General features: G+C 38.0%; 2 protein-coding genes across 7 annotated transcripts in view; one reads left to right on the top strand and one right to left on the bottom strand.

The window, feature by feature from the left end:
* Window positions 1–8,558, top strand: part of aopep (aminopeptidase O (putative)) — a 109,013-nt gene extending 100,455 nt beyond the window's left edge. For all 4 annotated transcript variants that reach the window (XR_001776945.1, XM_017306881.1, XM_017306880.1 and 1 more), the window contains exon 18: window positions 8,007–8,558. The gene's annotated coding sequence lies outside the window, so the exon portion shown is untranslated. The remainder of the gene's footprint in view (window positions 1–8,006) is intronic.
* Window positions 8,482–26,572, bottom strand: part of fancc (FA complementation group C) — a 40,484-nt gene continuing 22,393 nt past the window's right edge. For all 3 annotated transcript variants that reach the window (XM_008418351.2, XM_008418353.2, XM_008418352.2), the window contains 8 exons: window positions 26,071–26,224; window positions 22,058–22,113; window positions 21,845–21,944; window positions 19,550–19,625; window positions 17,290–17,398; window positions 14,806–14,980; window positions 12,668–12,880; window positions 8,482–9,976 (listed from right to left, as the gene is read on the bottom strand). In XM_008418351.2, the coding sequence (XP_008416573.1) occupies window positions 9,827–9,976; window positions 12,668–12,880; window positions 14,806–14,980; window positions 17,290–17,398; window positions 19,550–19,625; window positions 21,845–21,944; window positions 22,058–22,113; window positions 26,071–26,224 (1,033 nt within the window). In that variant the 3' untranslated portion in view covers window positions 8,482–9,826. The remainder of the gene's footprint in view (window positions 9,977–12,667; window positions 12,881–14,805; window positions 14,981–17,289; window positions 17,399–19,549; window positions 19,626–21,844; window positions 21,945–22,057; window positions 22,114–26,070; window positions 26,225–26,572) is intronic.

Below are 26,572 nucleotides of genomic sequence, written 5' to 3'. Positions count from 1 at the left end.
TATATATATATATATATACACACACACTAATTCAATTTTCATCCATGGCCATCAGAGTCCCCAGACCTAAATCCTATAGAAAACCTGTGCGGTAAACTAAAAACATAAAAGAATATTCGGGACGATCAAAATTATGTTTTCAGTTCCATTCCTGGAAAGCCAATGTCCTGTACATTTTACATTCCTCCCAGTTCCAGAACACCTGAATGAAATGAATGGCTCATTACCAGCCCAGCAACACTTGACATGCAGAGGAGGTCAGTCAGCCATTTGATAAAGGCATGCTGGAGCAGGGATACACCTTAAAGTTGCAGGATTGTGGCTCTCGAGAACAGGAGATCTATTCCACACACTGAGCAAATACACTCAAATTAAACATTAGGTTTTTCTAAAGGCTTGATTGTAACGCTGTTATAGAAGACTAATTTATTTTAAGGCTTTTTACACATCTTTACCAGATGCGGCTGATACCGTGTCTGAAACTTGCATGAATATTACATGATCATAAAAAAATCCCACCAAAATATAAGCAGGTACAGCAAATGATTTATTTTTTTGGCTTAAATCAAATGGAGCTGTTATTATTTCTCCTCCTTCCACCTAATAACACTCGAGAAGGCATCCGTGACCTTGGTTAGCTCAGACTCTGTTTTTAGCGGCACCTTTTGCCAGAAGGTGCTGCTAAAAACTTGTCCAGCATCAACCCTCACAGCTCTGAATCCGTTTCGTCGAGCTGCCAGGGCAGGCTTTTATCTTCAGATACAGTTTTTTTCCTGCATTTGCTCTGGATGTGAAAGGCTTTCTCTACAAGTGTTTGGCATCCGGCTCTGTCCTGATAAATCTCGCTGACACAGATACGCTGCCACAACCATTCCCACATCCTTCTGCCATTCCTCCTCCTCCTCCTCCTGTCACCTCAGAAGAGCAGAAGAAGCATTTAGAGATTAATACTCCAACTTTTACTATGACTTCCCCTCGGACCGACCCAAGCAAGCCCCCATAAACATCAGTGGATCCCACTGGTCATCCGAGATCTCACTCCAATTAAAATGATGGATGAACAGACCTCCTTGCTGCCTTTTCATTTCTCTCTGTAGGGAGGTGGATTTATGTTTCCCTACTCAGTTTGAGTTCCTAATCGTCTTTTTTTTTCCCTTTACTTGACAGGGTTCCTACACAGTCTGGAACTTGATTTCAGCATTCTCAAAGTTTGAATAAGCCTGAAAAAGGAAGCTAGAGTATTAAGAAATATGACATTTCCAGACTTTATTCCATGTTCCAATGGATTATGGAATGTTGTCCTTCGTTCCTCCTTGGGTCCTACCTCCCTTGCCGTCATGTCGTCATTCTGTCTTCAAGCAGTTTATTGTGTCCTTCCTTTCTTTGCTCCTAGATGTCATTCTGCTCCTTGTTTCTTGTAACCACCTTCCTTCCTTGTGCTTTTCTTTCTTTACTTTCATCCTCCCTTACTTAGGTCCTCATGTCTTTCCCATCTTCTTCTGTCCCTTCTTTTATACCTCTTTTCTTATGATTCCTTATGCTAAGTCTTTGTTCCCATTTTCCATTCCTTGCTTTGTTCCTTACTTCCTTCTGTCCTATGTATCATTCTCTCTTCTTTTACTTCTTCCTACCTCCCTTTCTTGTTTTTGTCATTCTGTTTTTCCTTCATTCGTGTCATTTATTGCATACCGTCTCAGTCTTTTTTCCTTCTTTCTCTCCCTTCCTTGCTCATGCCCTTCATGGCCATGTTTTCTTACTTTCATGGCTCCTTTCTTCTATTTTTTTTTTTTTTTGCAGCCCTCATTATGCCCACTGCAGAAATATAATTTTATGCACTGTGAATTTTGGTATTTGATATTTTAAGAAGACTGAACTGGTAAACCCTTGGTTATTTACATAGAAAATGTGTAGGAACCCTAACTTGAACGGTCCTCCCTGTACCCTTTCCCCCAAACATTCAGTCTCAATCACAGTGGATTATGTTGATTTTGCTGAGGCAGGCTGAGTGGGTTTTAACTGAAAACAACATGTCTATGAAGGCGTGCTCCCTCCTCCACTTTGTTTTTGAACCTGAAAAGCACAACTCTTTAGAGTATTAGGGTGGTCTTTCTGTACCTTTTTTTTTTTTTCGTTTTTCCATCCTTCCCTCCTCGCTGTCTTGTAATTTTCCTCCCCCCAGTACATGCCTTTGGAATCCCTCTTGATCCGCTTAATGAGGGGCATATCGCCGGGTCAGCCAAGCGTGGCGAATAGGAGACGAGAAGAAGGGTAACCAAGGAAATAGTGGGTGAGAGTAAGGCAGTGAATGATCTGCAGTTGTGGTCTTTCACGGCTGAGTTCTTATGGCAGACATGAGGGGAGAAAAACAGGAGGCCAGAGCAGAGACCGTTTTTACTTTCAGGGTGTTCGCAGTGAACTGGAGTCTCATTCAGCAGGTAGAGAGAGAGAGAGAGGGAGGGAAATGAGAGACAGAGAGGAGATCTTGTTCTTTCATGTCTGGGCTGTGAGGGTTCCTGGCGTGCTGATTTGTGGCTTATGATAAAATCACATTGCCAGGGATTACCACACAGTCCTGACCCCGCCGGCTGCTCTGGCAACCAGATCTCCTTCAATGCACAAACATCTTCACGCACTTACACACTGAAGAAACCAGAACTCTAGAAGGCCTGATTATTTAAGGGTTTGCGTGATTACGTTTGAGGAGACGGTGATTTGAAATGACGACGATGAGGGGGACTCATCAGCACGATGGTTTGACCACACGTCAATCACCTGGGCCAGCTTCTGAACCCTCTCTCCAGCCAGATACAGAGCTTAGCTGATTGGTGAACAGTGATTGATTTCCTCTTTGTTCACAGTGGCTAAGTTCTGCACCTGAGGAGAGCTTGACCCAGACAGGGAGACAATGGGAAGAAAATAAATGTGTGTAGAGACAGCGGAGCCGTATTTTGCAGCCTCTTCAAAGTCCCACAATCTCTTTATCTTCCGCTTCTTTGCCGTTTCTGGATCGTTTCTCACCTCTTTCTTTCGAGCTCTTATCCCAGTCATCGTTTTCCAGAGCCTGCATGTAAAACCTCCCCACACACATCTCCGCCTCTGCTTTGATCCATATATCCAGGATGATTCTGCACATGATGCCTTTATCGGGCTCTGTAATCCTGGCAAAGGTGGAGAGCCAAGCACCTTGGTGGGTCTACTTGCTGTGTACTAATGAGGCCTACTGAGACCCTGACTCTGCTTACCGACGCTGACATAGATTTAATCAAACACAAAGCAGCGACCACAATCTGACTCGTCATCATAGTCCTTATTCTGCACCACAGTCTCGTTTCACAGCATTCTGTCAGTCAAAGTAACAGTTAGACCTGGCAGCAACATATAGCAGTGCTTCCCACTGATGCAATACATTTAAACTCAAGTTACAGTGCCTTGCAGAAGTATGAATAATACTTTTTTTCTCTTTTTACATTTTATAAAGTTGCAACCACAAACCTCAGGGTATAACATTAGGATAATGATGGGGTTAATCTCTTTATAAAGCCTATTAAAAACATTGAAGCTAAACAACTAAAAAAAATTCAATATTTACTGCAGTTGAAACTTGTAACCTGTTGTAATACAAGGACAGGTGTTTTTTTTGGACGGAGTAATAACAGAACTTTGGCCTTGACTTGACGAGGGGTTATTTTATTTTATATGCTTTATTATATATCTTGCATCTTATTTCTTATTCATTCTGTCAGTGTCCATAACATCAAAACTATATGCAAGATTAAATAAAAAGAAATTTAATTGAATATTAATAAAAATGCAACAAATGGGATGTAAAATGCAATTACCTAAAAGCGAAGTTGTAATCCCATGTTTTAAAGAGATTAATTACAGCATTATACAAAAATAATATACATTTATAGAATAGATTAATGCAAAGCGCAGCATAACTGTGAAGGAAGAGGAAATGACATGGTTTTAAGTGCACCTAAACAAGTCAAAAAGGTTAATAAAAGTCTGCTGTGAGTTTGGTGTATGTCTCAACCAGCTGGTGAAGCTCTCCCCTCTCTGTGGGTTATGTCAGCTTTAAATCGGAAACCAAAGTTTAAATGTTTAGTTTTGAATCGTTATTCAGATGGATAAATTGATATAAGAGACTTTCATGCCATTTTTTCACCATTTCTTGAAAGACATGTCCCCAATTTATCCCATGGGTTTGTTTTGCACAAAATAGGTGGGACGCCAAACTCCCATACTGTTCAACTTCACTTAAAAATCAACTACAAAGTAAACATTAGGGTGTTCTAAGAGTACAATGATCCATAACACACATCAAAACTTCTTTTGGAATTTAAGAAGTTTGGTCAATTTTTTATTTTTTTTTTGCAACTTGCTAAGCTAAATTTATTCTAATATTTGTAGATATACAAGTCTGTATGTAAATATATTTTTAACTTTTTTTCTCCTGTATGTATACTTTTGACCCAATTTATTAGAAAGAAAATCCACACTAAATTCAAAATTGTCCACTCAGTCACTGTTTTTCAAATTTATTATGGAAGTACAGCATTACATTTTTTCATTATTACAAAAAATGTGGTCCAAATAAATCAAAAGCCCAAAATACATTTATTCATGCAAATGAGTGCATGTATGCTTTTAATGAGAACTCTAAATGCTGAGCTTGTTATCCGTTAGGGGAAAGAAACGCTGACTTTTTTTTGAGAAATTTGTTTTCTCCCTCAAATATGCACCAAATCTTGGCAAAAATATTTAAAATGTACCATTCAATATCTCTCAGTCCTCTTAATTCATAGTTGTATTACAAAAACTGAAGGCTGAACTACAACTTTCTGAATTTACTGGGGAAACTTTGCGTGAAGCTCTTTCTTGGCTTGTTGCAGTTCCATTTTTACTGCCTTACAGTTCCAAGATTTAAGGTTCGAGTCTTTAATGTTGGCCAAGTCAACTTACTCACATCTTCTCAGAAAAAAAGGCAAACAGTTCTTTGACTTTGCAATCAAACTGGGAAACAGATGTAATATTTTAAAAAAAAACTGATTAAGACAAATTTAAATCACTTTAAACCCCCCTCCCCCAAAAAATATCTTTTCGGTGCTTAAAGAATCTGGAGGATTAGGTTTAACATGACGTTGGTGGTGAAAAGTGCTGCTGAGGCGTCCCTGGCTGATGTGCATTGATTTCTGATCTAATCGGAGCCTGAGGCAGCCCAGATACAGAGAGGCAAGTTCTCACACATTCCCACTCAGAGAGGAAAAACAAGGCCAAGGCCTCAAAGATGAATCTCCTGATAGCATTTTCAAGGTTCTTCAGCGGGTTAGATGTCATTCTAACTTTATTGGATCCATTAAGTGTTTTTATACAGTAGATTTAATTTGCATTACGCAAGCGTCTTTTGTTTAGTCTCAGACTCAGATCTTGTAAAACACCCGCTGGAATTTGCAGCTTGGTCATGCGACATGCTTCGTTTGAAGATCCTACTGAGACAAGACTCCCAAATTAGTGGAAAAAAAGATAAAAAACATAAAGGTGCTGTGCAAGAAGGTGCTTGTTTCTTTAGAAAACACATTGATCAATAACTGTCTTCATACGTTGAGGTCAAAAGGGAATCACCATGGAATAGCCACACCACTAGCTGCGCAATATTTGCATGTTCTAACTAATCAAAAAATAAAAAATAAAGTAAATCAAAAAATCTCCTTCCAGATAAGTGCGCTTATCTTCTGACAGCCAATCTGTTGATATCTGCAGCTGGGATGTTTGCTAAAGAGTGTAAAATACCAACTTAAAGCATTAACTTCAGCTGCATTGTGTGGGTGTGCGTGTGTGTGTGCAGTCTGCGAAGAGTCTGATGTACAACAAGCTAATTGTGATACATTTCTAGATCACTGTGCTCCTTGATCTAAGCCGTGACAGATGGCTGAAAATGAATTTCAAACTGGTCAGTCTTGGTTCCTTTTTCACATCTTCTGCTAGAATATATATGGAGTGAGGAGGTATTACAGCGCTCTACATCGGCGACGACAAAATGACGACTAAACGAGGACAGATGTGTGAATTAGCAATGAGGGCCATGTGGAGCTTGCCATTTTTAGACCTATATTTAGGGCCTGTTAAAAGAGTAATGACCATCAAAGCCCTATAAAAAAAGAAAGAAAAAAAAAGAGGAATTACCATCAGAGCCTGAATCTAAAGAGTGATTTATTACTCACTAATGGGAAGGGAAATGGTTCTCTGCACATCAAAGGATCAAGCAACGCTGTATAAAGCTTCCGAAAATAAACTGATTTGCCCCACAAAAAGCCCACATCTTCTCCTCATGTGTGTTTAAACTGATTGTCTCTTTTATGTCAAGTGCATTTCAAAAAGCTGAAATGCAATGGATTGCATTTCAAAGAGCGCATTGGAAAATTCTTTAGTCTGAAATGAGGCAGTGTGTGGGCATCAGAGAAGGTGATGAGATGTGACCATTTTGCATTTTACACGGTCTCACACAGGTATTCACATCACAACACAACCACAACTCTGTGTGGATTTTATATGACAGATTGATACAAAGTGGTGAGAATTTACAAAGTGGAAGGAAACCTGATTATTGTTTTGCCTCTTTACTCTGGTGTTCCTTAATAAAACCGAGTGCAACCAGCTGACTTCAGATAACACCTGACTGGTAGTAGTGTGTGTAGTTTCAAGTCAGCATAAATTCAGGTGTAAAGGCCTGAGAGGCACCAGGAAGAACAAGGACCATGGCAGACAGGTCTGGTACAGGCCAGTCCTGGAAGAAAAGTTGACACTGCAGTGAAGGTTCACCTTCTGTCAGGACAGTGGTTTCTTTCACAAAATATTTGTGTCATAAATTTGCCTGGATGAACCACTTCTAAGCTAGTTCTGACCATTTATATACCTCAAGCGGAAGATGCAGGATAACATTTATACCATCATTAGCGAATGGTATAAAATTTGCGTCAGACATCTCTCCATGCCATTTCTTTTAATACAATAATGTTGGATTAACTCAGCTTAGCAATATTGTTTTTGCCTGAGTAAAAACTTCAAATGCTCATGCTTTTCAAGCCTGCGGCGGTCTGGTTGGTCAAACCATTTGTCCCCACTAACTCAACTAGAGCTGGCTTGCCCTTATACAAGTTGGCTGATAGGCAGGTGAAAAGCTATCTTTGCTTGGAGAGTCAGAGGTATAACAGCAGTGTTCTTTCTGTGCCAGCTTTGCATCAGTATTCTCGAACCACTCTGGCCATTTGACGGCTACAGAAATTGAACAGCCTTGAAAGCACACAAATCGGGTTTCTGGTAGGTTTGCGTTGGTGTCATTGAAGACAAAATACAAAATAATCTGTTCACAGTCAACTTTGGACGAGAAAGACATTCGGGCTGGGATTCCTGTGCCTACTGAGCTGATAATCAGTCCTATACAACCACTGGCTCAGTTCAGCAGGAACAGGAGTCCAGTCCACTAACAACAGGATCAAAAACCGGTTCCACCTGGCACGTCACAAACAAATAGCCATTCAGTTGAACTGTTAAAACTTTCATTTGATGAAATGATCAGGAAATAAGTTTCAGCTTTGTTTTTGAAGGAAACCAACTGATCTGTAAACTACACATCACACACCGGGCCAGGGTTACGCTCCATGAAAAATAAAACAAAGTACACCGTTTATGGCAGCAATAGATCTGTCAATGGCTTCATATCGGAAGCGCCAAGACTACTTACAACTGAAAGAAAAATACAAAAACCAGGAGAATAGAGTTAATGGCAGCAAAAGAGAAACATTCATACATATTAGTGCCACTAACTGCCAGTAAGCCATACATATTAAATCTTCATCCTTGATAAATATTTAGACAAATCTTCAGTTTAATGCGTCGTGACCAAGATTGCTATGGACTCTAAAATTATTTACTGATCTGCTTGAAACTATGACCAAATGTTACACAATGTTCCAATGCGTGTGTCTTTTTATGTTTTTTTGTAGGTTTGCAGAATGTGGACAGAGACAACAAGAGTTTGGCCCGGAGGATGTACGAGGATGCAGCATTCGCGCCGTATTTCTCTGGGACTCTGCAGGAACACCAGAAGGCTGCCTTTGTGCTCTACAGCCAACTGGAAAGCTCCAGCGTATTCAATTACAATGAGACTACACAAGCTGTTCGTAGCGGAACAGCGTTGTCAGGCAAAATAAAAACCATCATTTTTCATTGTTTTTGAACGATAATGGAGGAAAAATTAGGATTTCACAGATAAAAGCTCAGACATGTTTAACACTGTGAGCTTGAGTTGATGCAGTTGCCATAGGTGTGTTTAGGGATGAGTTCACATCTGTTTAGTCTTAAATCATGATCTGGTTCTCTGAAGTTTAGACTGGAAATTCTTTAAGGGAAGGTAAATTTCACAAACGTTATTGCTACTTCACTCTTGACTGCAACAAGACTGACCTCAGACAGCTCACGGCATTTTTCTGTGTTGGTTTAATACATTTTAGAAAAATAATATTTTTATAGTAAATAAACATTTACACAAAAATAAATGAGTTGCTTCTTGTGTTTTCTGTTTATCCTAAACTCAAATTCCTTTATCCCAATGTTTTAGGTTTTTTTTTATATCACACAGGAATCTATTAATGAGAACATGACAAAACCAGTATAAACCAAATTTAAAAATCTTTAGCCAAGAAGGTTCAAAATATCAGAAGTAAACTTGGTTAAGTCTAATGTAAGAAATGCAGTGCTGTTTTTGTTTTTAAAGTTGCAGGAATCTACTTATAAAATTTCATTCAAATTTGTGGGACAACTTGAAAATAAAAATTAAAATAGTGCATAACTAGGCAACACCTGCTCCTTGTGGCAAAGTTTCCATCTAGTCCAGACAGATGCAACACAAGCTGCTTTGAAAGATTGCATCTTTTAAACAACAAATAATGAAAGCAAACAGAAGCAACTAAATTCTAAATCTGGCATGAGTGAAAATTAAATATACGTTTATCCTGTAAGAGAACAAAGCAAGTCAGTGTTTCTCTTTCGACTGCCACATTGATACAAATCACAGTACCATAGGAAAATCTATTTTTGTCAATAACTCAGTTCGGAAAATGCTCTAAGATTCAACACAAATTTTCTGAAGTGAATGAGCTACAAACCATATTTACAAATGAATCAGACAAAATAGTTGAAATCCTGTGCTATGACATAAATGCATCTCTTGTCTGAACACATACAGGAAAGTAGATAGATTTTTATCTTTTCTTTTTTCATGGGTAAATAAATACAATTTCACTGTAAATTTACAAATTAAAACTAGACATCAAGGAAATGTCTACATTCTTCATAGAAATCTGAAATATTAAGAATATATGCATTTACATTTGTGAGTTTGTTATAGTAAATGTGATTCTTCCCAATTACAAAGAAATACACAAATGAACAGAACTATTTACAGTTTATAACATACAATAATCTACTCTCCATGCACAGTAGGTTTGCACAGGTAAAGCACAATCACTGGTACTGTTGGGTATTTCTTACTGTTGTCCTGCGTTCAGCCTGTGCAGTTTGATGAGACATATATTGTAGAAATTTAGTGAGCGGGCGGACTCTGACACATACACGCAGATGCTTCCTAACTCGGGCATCTATTGCTGCTCAGCAGTGCTTGTGGGACATGTAACTGCCTTACGTGTGTGTTTATAACTGTGTCCTCCACATGTCCTGTTATCTGTCCTCACTGTGTTGTTTTCAACAGCCTCCCGCCAACGTAGGACAACACAGCTATGTGTCAGTTTGTGAGAGTGCATCTGGCTTACATTTGTGTTTTTTTTATTGTGTTGTGAAGTTCCTCGATCCTGAGATGAACTCTGTCGCTTGCAAAGCTGCCTCGGTCATTCAGTCTGAGACGCAGCAAGCTGAGAACACGTGCTGCTTCATCCTGCAGACCAGACTGATGCACCACCTGGAGTGACAAACACAATCAACAAGTCGTCGCCCATGAGAGGCTGAAAAGGAAATCATCAGGTCTCATCAAACTGCTGTAGGAAAAAAGGTGGGATTTCATTTGACAGAAATAATTCTGAAAACCCACAATTACCTCTGAGTAACTCAGAAAGCATCTTTTCCCTCTGCCAGCCCCTTCCTTAAGTTACAAGCATGTATTTATGCCTGAATGATTCATAGCTTACTTTCAAGTGGTTTCACAATTAATGAAAAAGAATCTTAAAATAGTTAGGTATAAAGACTGGACGGAAAATGAATTTAAAAAGGAGCCAGTTTCCAAAAGTTTTTGGAGACCCTGAGGAAATATTGTTGAAAACCAATTTAGGTAATCTGAATAAAGTCTGGCTTCTTGGAAGCAAAATATAACAGAATTTAGGGTGTACTGCAACTATTAAATAACCAAGATGATGGTTAGATTTTATTTTATGCAGATGTTCTTTTTCTTTCATCATTTCAAACTGCCTGGGCAGGAAAGAAGCTGAACCCAAGACCAGTTTCTGATTGAAGAAAGAAGTTCAGCCTAATCTAAGATTGAACTTTATCATCCCCTTGTAATAAGTACAAGATGAGATGAAAAGAAAAGAGTATTAGTTCTTTACATCCAAAAAATGAAGTATTCAATTAAATTGTCATTTCTTTAGAAGTACCTTTATTCCCCTAAGGTCTTTTTTTTACCTACTTGTAAGAACCAAATAATTATTTTTAAACATTTTATGCATTTAATTTCTATTAACCCTTTTTCTCTTGAAAGAAACAATATATGTTTCAGTTTTTCTACAGATATTAAAATTCTGGATAGGTGCTTTTTTACAAAGTTAAAGCTGAACAATCAGGACAGCTAATGTAAAGGACATAAAGAAAAAAAATGTTAGTGTTTTAGATATTTTTTGTGATTGGGTTTATTAAAGAAAAAAGAGGATGTGACAAAGAGTAATAGTAATCAATAGAAATAGAAATCACATTACTGAGAGTATAAACAGTATGTAAATCAAGTGTTTTCATAACATGTTTTCATCAGTACTACTAAACCTTCAGCTGTGTTGTTCCCTACTACCAAACTTGTTCGTTATATTAACAGAGGGTCTTTTAATAGGCTGCATTGCTTAGTTTTCTTCTGCTTGGGGAATTTAGGCCTCCTGCTGCTCATCTGTTAAAGTTACTGAACATTTCATTGCAAAAATCAACTAGTTGGTTATGAAATATATATATTCCATGCATCCCACAGCGATGTGTGGAATACAAAGGAAAAAGACACATACAGTGCCTAGCATTAGTATTTATAAGTTTCAGATTTTTTTCTATCTTGTCACCACAAATCTTGATGTATTTTATAGAAGTTCTAAAAATGATGAACCAACCAGAAGTGAATAATTCTTAAGTTAATTTTTATACATGAGAAAACTGAAATGTGTGGCATGGTTTTCCCCACCTTAGATCAAGATGATTCTGTTTGCTTTCATCTGCCACCGTAGATCTAAGTTTAAGTCTGGGGACGTTTTCCAGCTGGAGGGTAAATATCCAATCTCGCTGCAGGTCTCTTGCAGCCTCCAGCAGGTCATGCTGGACATGGTGTTAGAGTGATTTTGTAATTTTTTTTCCAGAACATTCAGGTTTGGTCTCATCTGACCACAGCACCTTGTTTACATATTTGCTGTCCTGTACATGGCTTCTTCTTTGCTCTTCCAAAACGGCCTGTTTTCTGGAGTGTATGACTAATATTCGTTTAGCAGAATCTCACACTTGAGCTCAAGCTCCTCAAAGTCACGATGGCCATCTAGGCAGTTTCTCTAAATAATGTTCTCTTTACTCACCCTGTAAATTTGGCTAGAGAGAAATCGCTGGTCTTTCCATTTTTGAATGATGGATTGAACAAAGCTCTGTGAGCCTGCCTGTCTTGAACCTTTTTGCAACTGTATCCCTTCTGTGTCTCTTGGTCTTCATGATGTGGTTTGTTCTTTGATGTTGAAACAAACAAATCTCTGAGGCCTTCAGTGAACAGCTTGATCACACTCTGGATATTATTTAAATTAACAGTAAAAATTCAGCTCGAGAAACATTCTTGCTTCCAGCACAGTCTGGGTTTTCTACCCTTGACTCAGATTGTCTCCGGTCAATTTTAAATGGGCCAATCAGCGAACAGAAGAAGAAGTTGTAAACGATGATGTCAATTTTCTGCACTGTTTTAGAATTGTTCTCTGCCTCTAGTTTTACCAACAGCAGCGGAGCAAGTGTTGGAAACCCTTCCAAATATTGAATTAACATCAACAGCCGCCTTGTTCGGATCAGCACTTCTCTCTTTGCAGTGGAGAACATTAGTAATTTGGTAAAATTTTAAACCTCAACACAGTCCATGCCTCTAAGAAGCATTTGTTTCTCAACAGCCGAGAGCCCAGACCATCTGGGTCTAGTACGAGGGGCTGGTCTTTACCAGGCTACAGTAAAACAGGTTGAATATAAAACTAGTCTTTATCACCACAGACTTATTTAGTTGAAATCAGGCCTGAAACCATGTATTTTGATTTCTTGCATAGTTAGGGTCTTCTTTGTGTTGGTCTATCATATGAAATCCCAACAAAATACACTAGATTTTGTGGTAACAAGACAAATGTGATGTGCTATGAAGAGGTTTAAGGGAAGTTCATTTCCTCACCTTCTGTGTAATCTCTGCTGATGTACTCTGTGGAAGTTGACCAAAAGTAGCAAAGTTAACCAAAAGATTAAGGGTCAACGACGGGGCAAGTGACGGCTGCTGAGGTTTCGGTGCCAGCAGACTGATAAAAGACTGCAGGTGGTCAGCAGACAGAGGACGAGCTACAATGGAGAAAAGACTGTACAGGTGGTCCCACGCTGCTTTGGCTTGGACCTGGGGACAGAAAGGTCATGTGACTAATGGTGACCTTCCTGCAAACAAAGACCAACACACATTATTTAGAAGAGATAGAGAATATAAGCCTAATGCAAGATGAGCGTGTCATCGTAAGGGGCGATGAGTCTCCGATGATTATGAGAGGAGGCGGACAAACAGGAGACACAGAGACAAACCTCAGGCCAGCTGGCCAGACGCTCACTGAGAAATCAATACTGCATTCCCCTTTTCACCCAGCTCCCCTCGCTCATCTGCACCGCCTCCTCTTCAGCTCTCCACTACCTCTCACATGGGAGAGGGGAGGGAGGGTGGTGTTGTCATCCATTATTTATTCTTTAATGTGTCTCCCTTCTCTGTGTTGGCTCTTTGGCTTTCAGCAACACCACACCTGTCTGCAGGAAAATAACAGGCCTTCCAACCGTTGCCTGGTTGAGTTATGATGCTGCGCAGACTTGATGAGATTTTATCCACACTGTGTCCACTCAGCTCACAAAACAAATGTCAGCACCTTATAACTCTGTTCTTCACAATTTAGCTCCGGCAGAGCAACACAACGCAATGAAGTTCACAGCACCTCATAACTCCTCAGACAGGCGAAAACAGAAGTCTGCATCACATTTCAAAGCACTTTCATCTCATCAGTGACAGTTGGAAGCAAACGGATGCGCAAAAAGAACAATATCGTACAGGAATACAGCACCTCACAGAAGTATTCATAAGCCTTAAAATTTTCACTTTACAACTCAACCTTCAATGGATTTTGGCTATTGACCAACAAAAGAAGAAAATGAATGCAAAGTGGAAAAAAATAGCTCAAGCTCAGTCAGATTATATTGTGTGTGTGTGAGCAGTCATATTTAAGGACTGCCACGAGTTGGCAGGTAGCCCAAAATGTCAACGATGGTCTCCATTTGATGGACTGATTTAACTTACTTGGTGATGGTAAAAAAGAAATTAAAGCAACATTAGCATTCCATCACAGAGTATAAAAACACCTGAAAGAGAAGAGGTTCCTTTCACTATGGTTGTCCAGATACAAAAATCCCCCAAAACAAGAATAAAACCAATAAGTTAGGTAAGAAATAATTAGTATTATAAAACTTAAATCAAAGACCACTGGAGTTAAAAACCACTTTTTGTAACCCTAAAGTGTGGTTCATAGAACTGTACATAAATTTGGTTGTTGCGGCTCAAATGTTGAAAGTTAAGTAACGTCCTTTTAGTTAAGTTCAAGAGTGACAGACGTTATATTTATATACACTGCTCAAAAAAATAAAGGGAACACTTAAACACTTAAGTGAACACTTAAGTGTTCCCTTTATTTTTTTGAGCAGTATATATTCTATGATTTAGCAAAATCTTTTGTTTATATTATCTATATATGAAACACACAACAACATATGTTAAACTTAAGAGTACTACTGGTAAATTTGACTCGTAAATGAAAAATAATTTATCAAAGACTTCAGAATCTAATTTGAGACTATTTTAGACGTGAGCATCATTCTGAAACAGGCGGTACATTTTTTCGACCCTTAATATATTGAAGTGGTCAGGGTGTACGTGTGTATGTGGATGTAATTTTAAGAATGACATACATTTATTTATTATGAACTGTCTATATTCTGGTCTTTCAAACCAAAGTCATCATGGACCTTCACAGTTAGGTAGACAGCCAATGTCTCGCCGGGTTTGCCGTTGAGCCAAATTCTCAGGCTACAACAGCACAAAGGTTTGGAAAACATATAAACGTTTTAGATTCTTATTTGAACACAGGTGTGAAAAACATGCATCATATTTTCTACTTCATAATTAAGAGTTATTTTGCATTGGCCTATCATATAAAATACATTGAAATCTGTGGTTGTGAAGAAAAATGTTTGCAAGGTACTGCAAACGCCATTTATGAGAAAAACTCTCACCAGCTGTGAAGCTCTGTGGTGCCACCTGTTGGTGGGATGATGATAAAAGGTCAGTAACCAGAGGAGGGGACCACAGTTTTCGGGACCTGATGTGACTAGCAGCTGGACCGCCACCTGCACCCAGTAGGCACACTGAACCAGCAGGAACCACGCCTCAAACACTTTATGGTTCCCTCTGTAGGACAGGAGGAAGAGCAGCGACCAAAGGTTAACAGGTCATTAAATCTTTCATGAACATTTGGGTAAAAATAGTTTGATGGTAGAGGAAATCACCTGTAATTATTTAATTGTAAAAGTCATCAGCAATGTCTACTTACTTTCACCTTGTCAAAATGAAAATGGTGAAAAGTGAAAATATTTTCTTTTTGAAATAAATGAGTAAGCAGGGTGCGATGGCTGTGTAAAAACAAAGAATCCTAGTGAAATTAGACCACGATGCAATGCAAACAGAGCAGTAAACAGCTCATTTACTCAAGTGGTTTGGGTGGTCTAGTTTAATTCTTTTAACACCCTGGCACTGAACCCACCCAAGTCTCAGTTTTTCCACTATGCTATGCATCTCCCACTTTCATAAAAACCCACTGTGAAGTCATCATTTTTAGCCCAATAGTTTTCACACAACCTGATGAACTAAATCCAAGATAAAACTTAATAATAATCAATCTGATTAGTCTGAAGCTATTAAGTCATATTAGTTTCATAAATGAATGACAAATTATTACAATTATTGTCACTGTTGGGACAATTTACTAAAAGTCAGTGTTGCTCTAACTGAAGAAAAAAATCAAGATAAGCATAATAAAAATATATAAGCTTTAAATGAATCACAGATCTAGACATGCTTTTTGGCTTCTGAATTTTTTATTTATTTTTTTCCCTAAAGCGGTTGACTGACATGTTGTCCATGTTGTTGGACAGCTGATCAAATACAAGACACTATGCTCTTTTAATATATCCATCCATTCATTTTCTGTACACTCTTGTCCCTAGTGAGGTCCTGAGGGTTGCTAGTGCCTATCTCCAGCGAACGTTTTGGGAGAGACTGGTACATCCTGGACAAGTCGCCAGTCTGCCGCAAGGCAACACAGAGACAGACAGGACAAACAACCATGCACACACACACATGCACGCACGTACGCACACACACTCACTTACTCTCACCAGCTGTGATTAACTTAACAGTCATGTTTTTGGACTGTGGGAGGAAGCCGGAGTACCCGGAGAAAACCGGAAATATACAAATTCCACGCAGAAAGACCCTGGGCTGGGAATCAAACCCAGGACTTTCTTGGTGCAAGGCAACAGTGCTACCAACTACGCCACTGTGCAGCCCCCATGCTGTATTTATTTTAACATATTTTAAATATTTAATATAAGAACATATGTATATTTAAAAGGTTGGTAGTGCAGCACATAAAGTGAATGGCATGGTAAAGAAAAAGTACTGTGAACAAATCTGTGTTAAATTCACTTCAAATCAACAGTTAAATTATTAAAAGTTTGAGTGTCCCAACTAGAAAATCAACTCAAACTAATCAGAATCGGCTTTAGAACGGATACCGCCGTCTAATAAGTAATAGTTTTGAGGTGGCCTTCCTTAACCTCAGCCTAAATTAAGTTCAAGTTAAAAAATCTGAAATTTTTTACATTCAAACCTTTGACATTAATTCAGCAGTAAACAATAAAATTTTTCTTAATCTAAAATCTAAGAATAAACAAAAAAGGGATCCAAGCAAAAAAGACTACACCGAGCTGCACAGCTGTAACACTGAAGGCGATGTGAAGACTGAGGAGTAAAGATATTTCTCACATTTCCTCTAATGCCATCATTTCTCTCCTCATCCTCCCTTCCACTTGGCTTCAGCATACCAACAGCAGCAGCCCTCTGCAGGGCCTTGGCAGCAGTAAGGCACTATTTACCACTGCTGGCTCGCTTAGAGACTTTTGAATGGAGCTTCAGATTCGAGCGGCGGTGGGATAATAGGCCCCGTTCAAAAACCGCATCCTGAGGGTATCAAGTCACCCGTCTCCATCTTTACGACATCATCTGTTATTCTTTTTGTTTTGTTTTTCTAAAGCATGTTCCCCTTCCTTTAAAAAATAAAAATAAAAAAATTAGTTCATTCAAGACAACTGTACATGTTTTCTTTTTTACATAGCGATGTTATTTAATGTGTGCACCTTCTCCCTGCTTTCTGCTTCTTGTCCTGAACTACTTCTCTCACTATTTATTGGACCTCATAACGTCTGTTTTTTTCCAATGTGCTCTTTTTCCCCCCAAAGCTAATGGCCTCTAATGAATGCTTGGAGAAGCCACACTGTGCTCCAGGACCGCTCTGCTATGATGCAACGGGAAATTACTGACTAACCACCATCTCAATGGCAACTAATGGAAATAGAAACACCATGCTGAACAGGGTTCCAACATGTTGCTGGAAGCAGACGCACATTAGCACATTTCGCTGTCGAGTCTCTCTTTCTCACCTGATGTTGCTACTATCTGAGTCTTCCTCGTCTTCGTCCTCCTCAGTCAGCCTCTGTAATGAGCTGCTGACCCACATCAGGTGGTTTTTCAAACTCTCCTGAGGCATCTCTGAAAGAAAAAGAAAAAAACTTAATTAAACCAATGTAATTGCTATTTGTGTTTTTTAAAAAAGGACAGAAATACGTCTAACTAAATTTTACTCTAAGATCACGATTAGTGTGAATGCTCTACTTTTTTTTCCCAGTACATTTTTTGCCACTTAACTACTTCTGCATACTATGTGCTATTTCAACCATTCAACTATTACCTTATTCCGATTGTTCAGACTATGTATTTATAACTGACATCTTCTACGGTTTATGAAATATTCAGCTTTTTGCAATCATTTTCGGCCTCTTTGAAGTGCACAGAACATCTCATAATTTCTTTTAAAAAATCTGCTACAACCTCATTCTATCCCTAATTCCTACCCTCCTTCCACATCTCAGTCAACCCTAAATCCATCCCTTTTTCCAAAGCCAATTCAAACCCTCCTTCCAACCCTGCTTAGCTTTGTAAACAATGTTCTGCACATATTTCTATTAGTCTTTGGCTGGGATTTTTGCATTGACTGAAAGTTTTCCCTTCTCTTCTACAGTTTTCTTTATTTGCATTTCGCAGGCTTTTGCCTTATTCTGCTGCTTCTTCCCATTTCTTACATTTTGGCACATCCCCTGCAGTTGATTTCAAATGCTTCTGTAGTTTTCACTTAAAATATTCAGCTTACAGCCCTCACATTGCATTTTGAAAGGAAATGCAATTTTTTTTCTACTTTTAATTACAATTTATACATCCTTTGTACCCCACCTCTGAGCACAAAATGAAGCTGATGCTTCTTACCATGGTCTAGTGAAAGGAATTGCTATTGAACATTGTAAAGACAATTTATCTCCAATTACAGGAATAAACTGAACTACAACACAACCTTCAACTTGTTTACAGATTGAAAAGGGACAAAATAGCAATGGCTTGGTAATAAATGGGAGTATAACGTGGCAAAGGACTAATTAATGCTATTTCTCTCGTTTTTAAGTTGCAACTCTTTCAATATTGTAAGAAAATTACTTATATTGCTGCTTTCACTGTGAAAATTCACAAAGTAGTTTACAAAGACTGGGCAAAAAACATAAAACATGGCTAAGACAAAAAATAAATAAATTAAAAATGAAGCTGATGCTTCTTACCACGGTCTAGGGAAAGGAACCATTATTGAACATATCTAAGGAGACTCTAAATTCAAGGATACTTGAATGCTATGTCTTCAGCTTGTTTTGTTGCTTCATTGTTTTTGCTCTTATTAAAAAGAAGAAAAGAAAACAGCTATCAAGTTGTGTTGATGACCAGAGTAGAGTTAGGAACTCTACTCTGGGAAAATGCATTTTGGGAAAATGCTTTTTCTGTAACAAGGACATCTTCCCACAACAAGATGACATTTCAGCTCGACAAACAAACTAACAAATATCTGAGCGTCTCCTTGGGGTAAGTATCAAGAATGCCATGCTATTTGTGTATTTATGACTTACACAGGATGCATGAAACTTGGATCTTTCACCTTTTTACAATATCATTACTATTCAGTCCCTAGTGAAATATTACCTTTCACCACAAACACACGCACGCACACGCACGCACACGCACACACACGCGCGCGCGCGCACACACACACACGCACGCACGCACGCACGCACACGCGCACACCCCCACACACACACAGAGTAATAATTAACTGTGATTTCTGGCAGGGTTTCAGTGTGTCCCTAAATGGCTCCATTCATGTAAATAATTCCTGCCTGTGGGCCAGTCTGGGCATACACTGATAAGCAGCACTCCTGCACTCACCTACTCTGCATCTCTTCAACTGTACACATTCCCCCACATAGAGCTGTTCATACTCCAACACTTACTCAATGCAGTTAAGCCCCTCTGTGTAACTATGATCAAGCCCATGAACTGGCAAAGCAAATTATTAAACCTGTGTGTCGATCTTGGAGAAGTAATGACACCTCACTTCATAGTAACTTGAATGTCTGACAAAAATAGTTACTGTATAAGTATGTACATATAAAGACACAAACTTGCTCATTCATTCTGTTTAAGAAAAGCTGTTTACGCACTGCTAAATAACATTTTATTACACTATTACTCACACCGGAGAGTTTTGTGCATTTTTCCCAGGAGTTAAGGCAGACAAACTCAGTGAGGCTGTATGAGCACACTGACCTGAAGGCATGGTAAAGAGAGGAATCAGAAGACTTGGAGGGGACTGTGGGAAGAAGGCTTTTAAAGATGCAGATGGCTGAAATAGAGGAAAGAAAATTTTAACAATAGTGGAGATAAGACTTCACGTCACTTTCTGCACCCTTCAAATGACATCCTGAAAAGTAGGGTGATAAAGCAGGAGCAAATGTTGGAGCAATGTGACGACAACGACAACTGAAACAGAGGTCCATACAAACACCACAAGTCTTCCACCGGCTCTGATCGCTCCTACCGCAAATATCAATATTAAAAATCTAGACTTTTCCACTTACACATTTTTAGATTTTTTTGTAAACCAAACTGCTGTGTGTGTAAAGAAAAGACACTTGATGCAGTTGGTCATTGAGAGTTTCATACATTTCTGTATGCTACGGATAATTTCTGTTTCACTCTTGATTAAGCCAGGTTTTTAAATTCACACAGGCTAAAATAATCCAAAGTATGGAAATACTTCAAGTCAGACAACAATGAATGGAAGTTTGAATGTCCTGTAAGGCAAAACTTTAAAAAGTTTTGTTGAAAAAAATACTATTGAGGCTTTAAAAAGTAATAAAAAACTAATTGGAAACATAATCAGTTCTGATTTGTGTTCTAATAACTGTATCTTCCATAAACCACAAAAAGTGACAAAGACGGAGTGTGAAAAAGAAAAAAAAAAGATTATTTCACATCTTTTCTTCCAACGCCACAAACTTAGATGGGCTCCAATTAAAAATCATTAACAGACATACCATGTCAGGGTTGATATTTTCTTGTTTCAGATTATTTAAATTGTGAATTTTGTAACATTTACACATTAAAAATAAATAAATAAATGTATAAAAATAAGACAGTTTTGGCACCTAATTCAGACCCACTTCAAAACTCTAAACTGAAGTTGACTAGCAAAAAAAAAAAAAAAAAATCCAGTGATGGAATTGAAACCAAAATTGTTAAAGCCAGAAACATGAAACTCAAATTGTGTAGAAGTGATTTAAGGAACAAGAATGGCATCGAAAAATATAGCGAGCATTTAGGAACTCAGTTTTAGTTTTTGCTTCTGGAAAAACAAAGGCATTAAATATGAAAAGAAACAATTTTCTATACTACATGGTTTCATTTACCATACTTATTCAAACCTACAAAAACAAATAAGCTATTTCCATATTTTTTTATAACTTTTTAAAACTGTGCATCACCCTTGTACTTATAGATAAAAGTTATGAAAAATATACAGCATTCACCTAATTGTTTCGTAGATAGTACGTGAATTTTCAGAGTACCACATTTACTGACTGCCTCTTAATATTTATGTATGACATGCAGGTGCCAGATAATTACAATATGGTCTGACAGGACTTCTAATTGGATGATAAAGCAACAGAACCGTGCTAAGGGCTGAAAGTTTCAAGCTAAAGCACACAGTGACGCACCAGGGCAGCATATTCGCCAATCACTCCAGGTGATTATCTGGACAAAGGTTTTACGTGTAAATTAATCATTTGAATTCATTGTCAGTCGAGTAGAGGTGTCGGCTATGGGAGTGTAGTGTGAATAGTGGAGCTCTCAGCTGGAGATGAAGTGATAATGACGGTGAAGATTCATCAGCAGTGAATTTTCCTGCTGAGTGCAGGAAATTGTTCTCCACCTTAGGTGTTCAGCTAACCCTGTGGTGTAAAAATAAGCTTTTTTTTTTTTTTTACTTTAATAATGAATCATCTTCAGTTACATTCTGAATTTTGTAGAGGTTCTCTTCTCTCAAGTTGCTAGATATTGAAGATGATTTTTGGCTTCAATTATGAAAAGGGGCTTAAACTGCAGCGTCCTCACAAAAACAGTCTTCTGCACAATGATTATGCAAGATTTTGTTGTCTGTTACTTTTGAGTTTTTCTAGGCTTTAGCTACAACAGATAATGTCCAAAATCTTTTCGCTTAACATATAGTGTGGCTTTCATCACACACCCAAAGACTTCAATCTCTAGCATGTAGGGAAAATAGATTGTAGTATCAAGAAAATATGAAAATTTAATTTCCTTATGCATATTATTTTCTTTAACAGAGAAGTTTAGATCTATAGATATTGTTGATTTGTGTGTTCATTCTGATTATACTTATTAGTTTGTCATAATGCAATATCAATCTTTTTTACTCTTTCCCCTTTTTAATTTTTCTTTCATCATTGCCTCTATGAGAAAAAATAAAGTGCTTTACTGACTCTAATATTAAGCCATATAATAAGTAACAATGTGAGTCTCTTTTAAAAAAATCTGTCTTACCTGAGGCTGCAACCGTGAAAGCTCCATGAAGAAGCATTTGGTAAATGCTTGAAAAACATTCTTAACACGCTCATTCCTTTCAGTCTGTTTAAGAACAGTTCTGCCAAAAGTGGAAAAAAACAACAACACATAACTAAAATATTCAGCATGAAACAAAGAAATAGACTATTGTTAAATAACATCTTAAATTCAAATTAAATCCACTGCACTTACCTGAAGATGTCATTTACAACCAGGAATACTGAACAATGCTGAGCACAAGCTTTAGGCTAAAACACACAAAAGGGGCAAACTTCACAAGCCATGGCCAGACATGTTAAAATACATCTACAATATCAGCAGGTTTCAGAAAACAATGGCAACAATAAATCACTTTTTAACAAGAGTGCTTAACCACCAGGTGGCACTGTTGGACCATCTAAATGATTACATTTGAAACCATAGTTTCTCTGTTCTCACTTTCTCCTCATTAAACACTCAGTTTCCCACTCTGTCAAGCCTCCCTAACACTCCCACATACTCATTTTCTCATCTCCTCCTAATCCACACTCATCATGTGTTTCAGATTTAATACATTCTAAAACGCCCCAGTGCAAACATTTAACAGCTGTACCGTGCATGTCGCCGAGTCCCTAATTATCTGGCGCTCAATACGCAACACATATAATACCATGTGGTTCACATGTCATATACCTCACAGGCTTTACCCCAGCAGAGCAGTACAGTAAGAAGAGATGAATGCTTGACCTAGTTGTGTTTCCTTCTTTTTTKATTGTTTGTTTGTTTTTGCTTGATTTACTGACAGCTGGTGGAAAAGCAGTGACTTGAGGTTTAGAACGCATTAAGAGTTAGGACTTCATATAGTGCAGGTAAAATATATAATGGATACTATGTCCATATGTGAACAAATGAGGAGTAACCTGATTAAGTAAAGGGAATAAAATTGCACATAGTATCAGTAAGAGTTATTAAATGAAATCAAATTATAACAGAATTAAACAACAAATAGTTCCACCAAGTGTCCATACACTGTAATTACAACCACAAAATACTCCAAACTAGTTTTTACCTTCTTCTTATAAAACAAAACCAAGCAATTGCCCTTTGCATGTCTCTGCTTGTATGCACATCAGAGATTAGTTAGCAAAAAATTGCACATCCTCACTTTCATTCATGGATGTGTGTGAAGCATCAAGGATCCCAACAGCTGCTTTTTTAGCATCCTCCTCCATACCTTACGACTAGCACTTCAAGGAGAGTCAATTACAGCACACAACAAACATCCTGTTTCTTTTTAGCAGTCTGGGGCAGGAAGTGAGTGTTTATTGTTATTGGGCCCTCTGCCTGGGTCAGAAGGCAGTAGGAAAAGCCAAAATGAGGAATGCGAACGCATTTTTATGTTTCCTATTTTTGACTGTAGTATAAACAAGTTCGAGAAAGGCAGGCAAGCGAGGGGATGGACAGAGCCCAGACATCTTAGATTTCCTTACTTTTTATTTTTGTTTAGAAGTATCCCACACAGTCATATAAACAGACACATGAAACCTGAACCTCCCTTTTTCTTAATAAAAACACAATGCCAGATGTAATGTAATAATCAATACGATACGAGTAGATGATGGACTGGATTAACACAAGGGCACATAAATTTGAATTAAGAGCATACGTGGGGCCCCAAGATAGATGAAAAGGAAAAATTCATCTTTCAGGTATCAACAACCGCTTTTTTACTAGTCAGTTGATTCCATTTGGAGACGCGAAAACCTAATCTGTTCAGATTAGGTTTTCGCTGATTAGTTCAAAGCTGATTAGTTCAAAGCTGATTAGTTCAAAACCTAATCTGAGCAGATTAGGTTTTCGTTCACTTACAACCAGGAATACTGAACAATGCTGAGCACAAGCTTTGGAATATTTTGTGGATATTCCATATGCTTTGGAATATCCATAAAATATTATGAATGATCAAACAGTCTTAAGAATTCTGCTGTATTTATAAAATATCACATGATCATTTTAGGCATCAGTAATTGGAAAAATAACTCAAAACAATTTAATTGCAAAAATCTGCATGGTATTTGTTGATAAATAAAAGCATTCCAGCTTGATCAGCCACATGCAAGAGCTTCAGGAATAAATAGTATGACAATCTGAGACCCCCTTTGCATGTTCAGACCTGGGCAATGGCACCATTATTCTAAAGGAGAGTGGCCAGCCACCATGCATGACCTTTAGTTTAGACACACTTGAAACTAACTTTAAGACAGAACAGTTACTCAAAATGACAAATTTAATCAGATTTATCTGGCAGGTTTAATTTCTGTATATGTAATAGTAAGCCAAATGAATATGCACTAGTGTGCACTGCCATGTCTTAATTTGTGAGAAGTATCTCTAAACACAAAGAGTGTGCAGTTCCCCTTGACATATACACAGGTTAAGTGGACCATCACTACTGAATAAAATAAGCAGCACCGCCTCACAAACCTGATTAGTTCAAAACAAAAGGTAGGCAAGTTTGTCTTTCCCACTTAAATTTTACTGACAGTCCAAACTGCCAAATAAAATGCAATCAGAAAGTGAGGTAAGCAAGATGTCAATAATAACCTTTGTGTGAATAATTTTATGGATGTGTACAGAAATTTGGCAGCGACGACATACAGAAAGCACGCTTCGGCAAGATTCAGAATTTGCTTTATCAAGTTTCTGCTAGTGTAGTTTCTGTGACAAATTAAATTCCTTCACACTGATCCTAATCTCCCAGTGACTAAAAAGTAAATCTGGAAAACAACTTGCATATAAAAGTCAGCCTCTCTTTGGGCAACAAATGGTAAATATAACATCACTGTATTGCAGAGATGAAGTTCAATAACGGCAATTCTAAAACAAAAAAAAAACAACAAAAAAGAACATATATGAAGCCATATGAAGTGACGAGCACTGAGCCATTGAAGTGATAGTGAGTATGATATCACACAGCCAAATGATGTGAGATGTGGTCTGGAGCTTGCCAAATTATGTGAGAGGCAAGCAGAACAAAAGCCAAATAGATCTGACAGGCAAAGAGCTCGATAATGACCCACCCCAAAAAAATACAATGGAACATTCCTAAGATCCTCACTTATTAAAATGGTTTGGTTTCAGTTTACAAAGTGCTTCAAAGGGGAACTGAACACATATGGATGTGTGCAATGCTTTCTCTTGTGAGACTCTTTAATTAGGGGCAGATGAGACGCTGTGTACCAAAAAGCTAATTTAACAGGAGCAACATATTTATCAGAAGCTTATCAAAGGGATCAAGTGTTATCAAATCAGGCAGCAGAGAAAATAACAAAAATGCTACAGCACAAAAGTAAAGAAATTTCTCTTCAACTCATTGATAGGCAAATCAGAAGTTAGAACAATTCAACAGTTTGACATTTTTCTTTCCTAGGACTTTTATATTCTATTACATTATATTAAATTATTTTTTGTTAAAGAGCCATCAGTCGTCTGTCAACCAGAACAGACACCCCATCTAATTTACCAGCCATTGTTGGCTCACTACATCTGTGTTACTTTATAAGAAGAAGAAAGATTAAAAGGCATAACATTTGACAGAACAGTTTCTCAAAAACTCCACATTTGGATGTTTTATCTGTGCTATGTGAATCAAAATAAAAATAACAATAAATAAATATAAATTTAATCATCTGTATGCATTTTTTCTTTTTTAAAGGTTTTTTTTGTGGCACTGGTGACATTAATTCATTAATAGCTGGACAGAAGGAAGGGCAGAGAGAGGAAAAAACACAGCTGGGGTCGGGAATCAAACCCGGAATCAACTGTGTGAACTGCCTAGACTCTGTACATGGGGCGCCTGCTTTACCACTGATCCATGTGACACCCTCTGAATATAATTTTTGCAGCAGTTGGAATAATAATTGCTTTTCTGTTCAAACCAGTGAAATAAAAAATATATATATATATATATATATATATATTGTATTCACTCAAGTGTGTCTAAAATCTTTTAGGGTTGACACCCTAAAACGTGTCAACAAAATCTGTTTAAAAACATTCATTTTGAATTCTGTCTCTTTAACATCCCACCTCACTAATGACTCAACCTGTTCTACTTGGTCAAACACGGTAGCATATGCAATAGTGCTTCGACAGTTGTTTGTCACGTCCCACTGTCAGATGTGGGCAGTCGGACATGTTTCTATAATCATGAAAATTGGACTCACCAATAACGACTTGGACACTTGCTCCTCCACCTTGCTTGGTGTTGATCCTGCTGCAGTAGCAGACACCAACAGATTGAGCACAGCTTCCTCCAGGCTGGGTAAGCTCTGATACCACAGAGAAACAACTGCCTGCTCGTCCAGTAGCAGGTCGCATCTGGAAATATTTGAAGGGTTGTATTTTAAAATAAAATTTTATATTTTTGGCACTATTTAGATATTAGCACATATGCTAATGGTAACTTGATCCTTTTTTTTAGCATTTTCAGGAGAATTGAAGCAGGCAGTGCAAGAACCACTAAAATATCTTGCAGCTGAAAGTGAGGAGTAGGAAAAAGCTTACTCAGACGTGATGTCAGCGACGGGTAGATGGCTACCAGAAGTGTTTCCTTGCAGTTATTTCAGTCAAAGGGGGTAAAGTCACCTCTTAGGTAGGAGGGTGTTCTAACTTTTTTTCCTCATCGACGGAGTTAACAGTTATCGTTTAAGTAGAATTAAATCCCTT

This window comes from Poecilia reticulata, linkage group LG9 (genome assembly GCF_000633615.1).
Source record: "Poecilia reticulata strain Guanapo linkage group LG9, Guppy_female_1.0+MT, whole genome shotgun sequence".
Lineage (NCBI taxonomy): Eukaryota > Metazoa > Chordata > Actinopteri > Cyprinodontiformes > Poeciliidae > Poecilia > Poecilia reticulata.
Note: the sequence above shows the minus strand (reverse complement) of the source record. Positions and strands in the feature narration are given on the sequence as shown.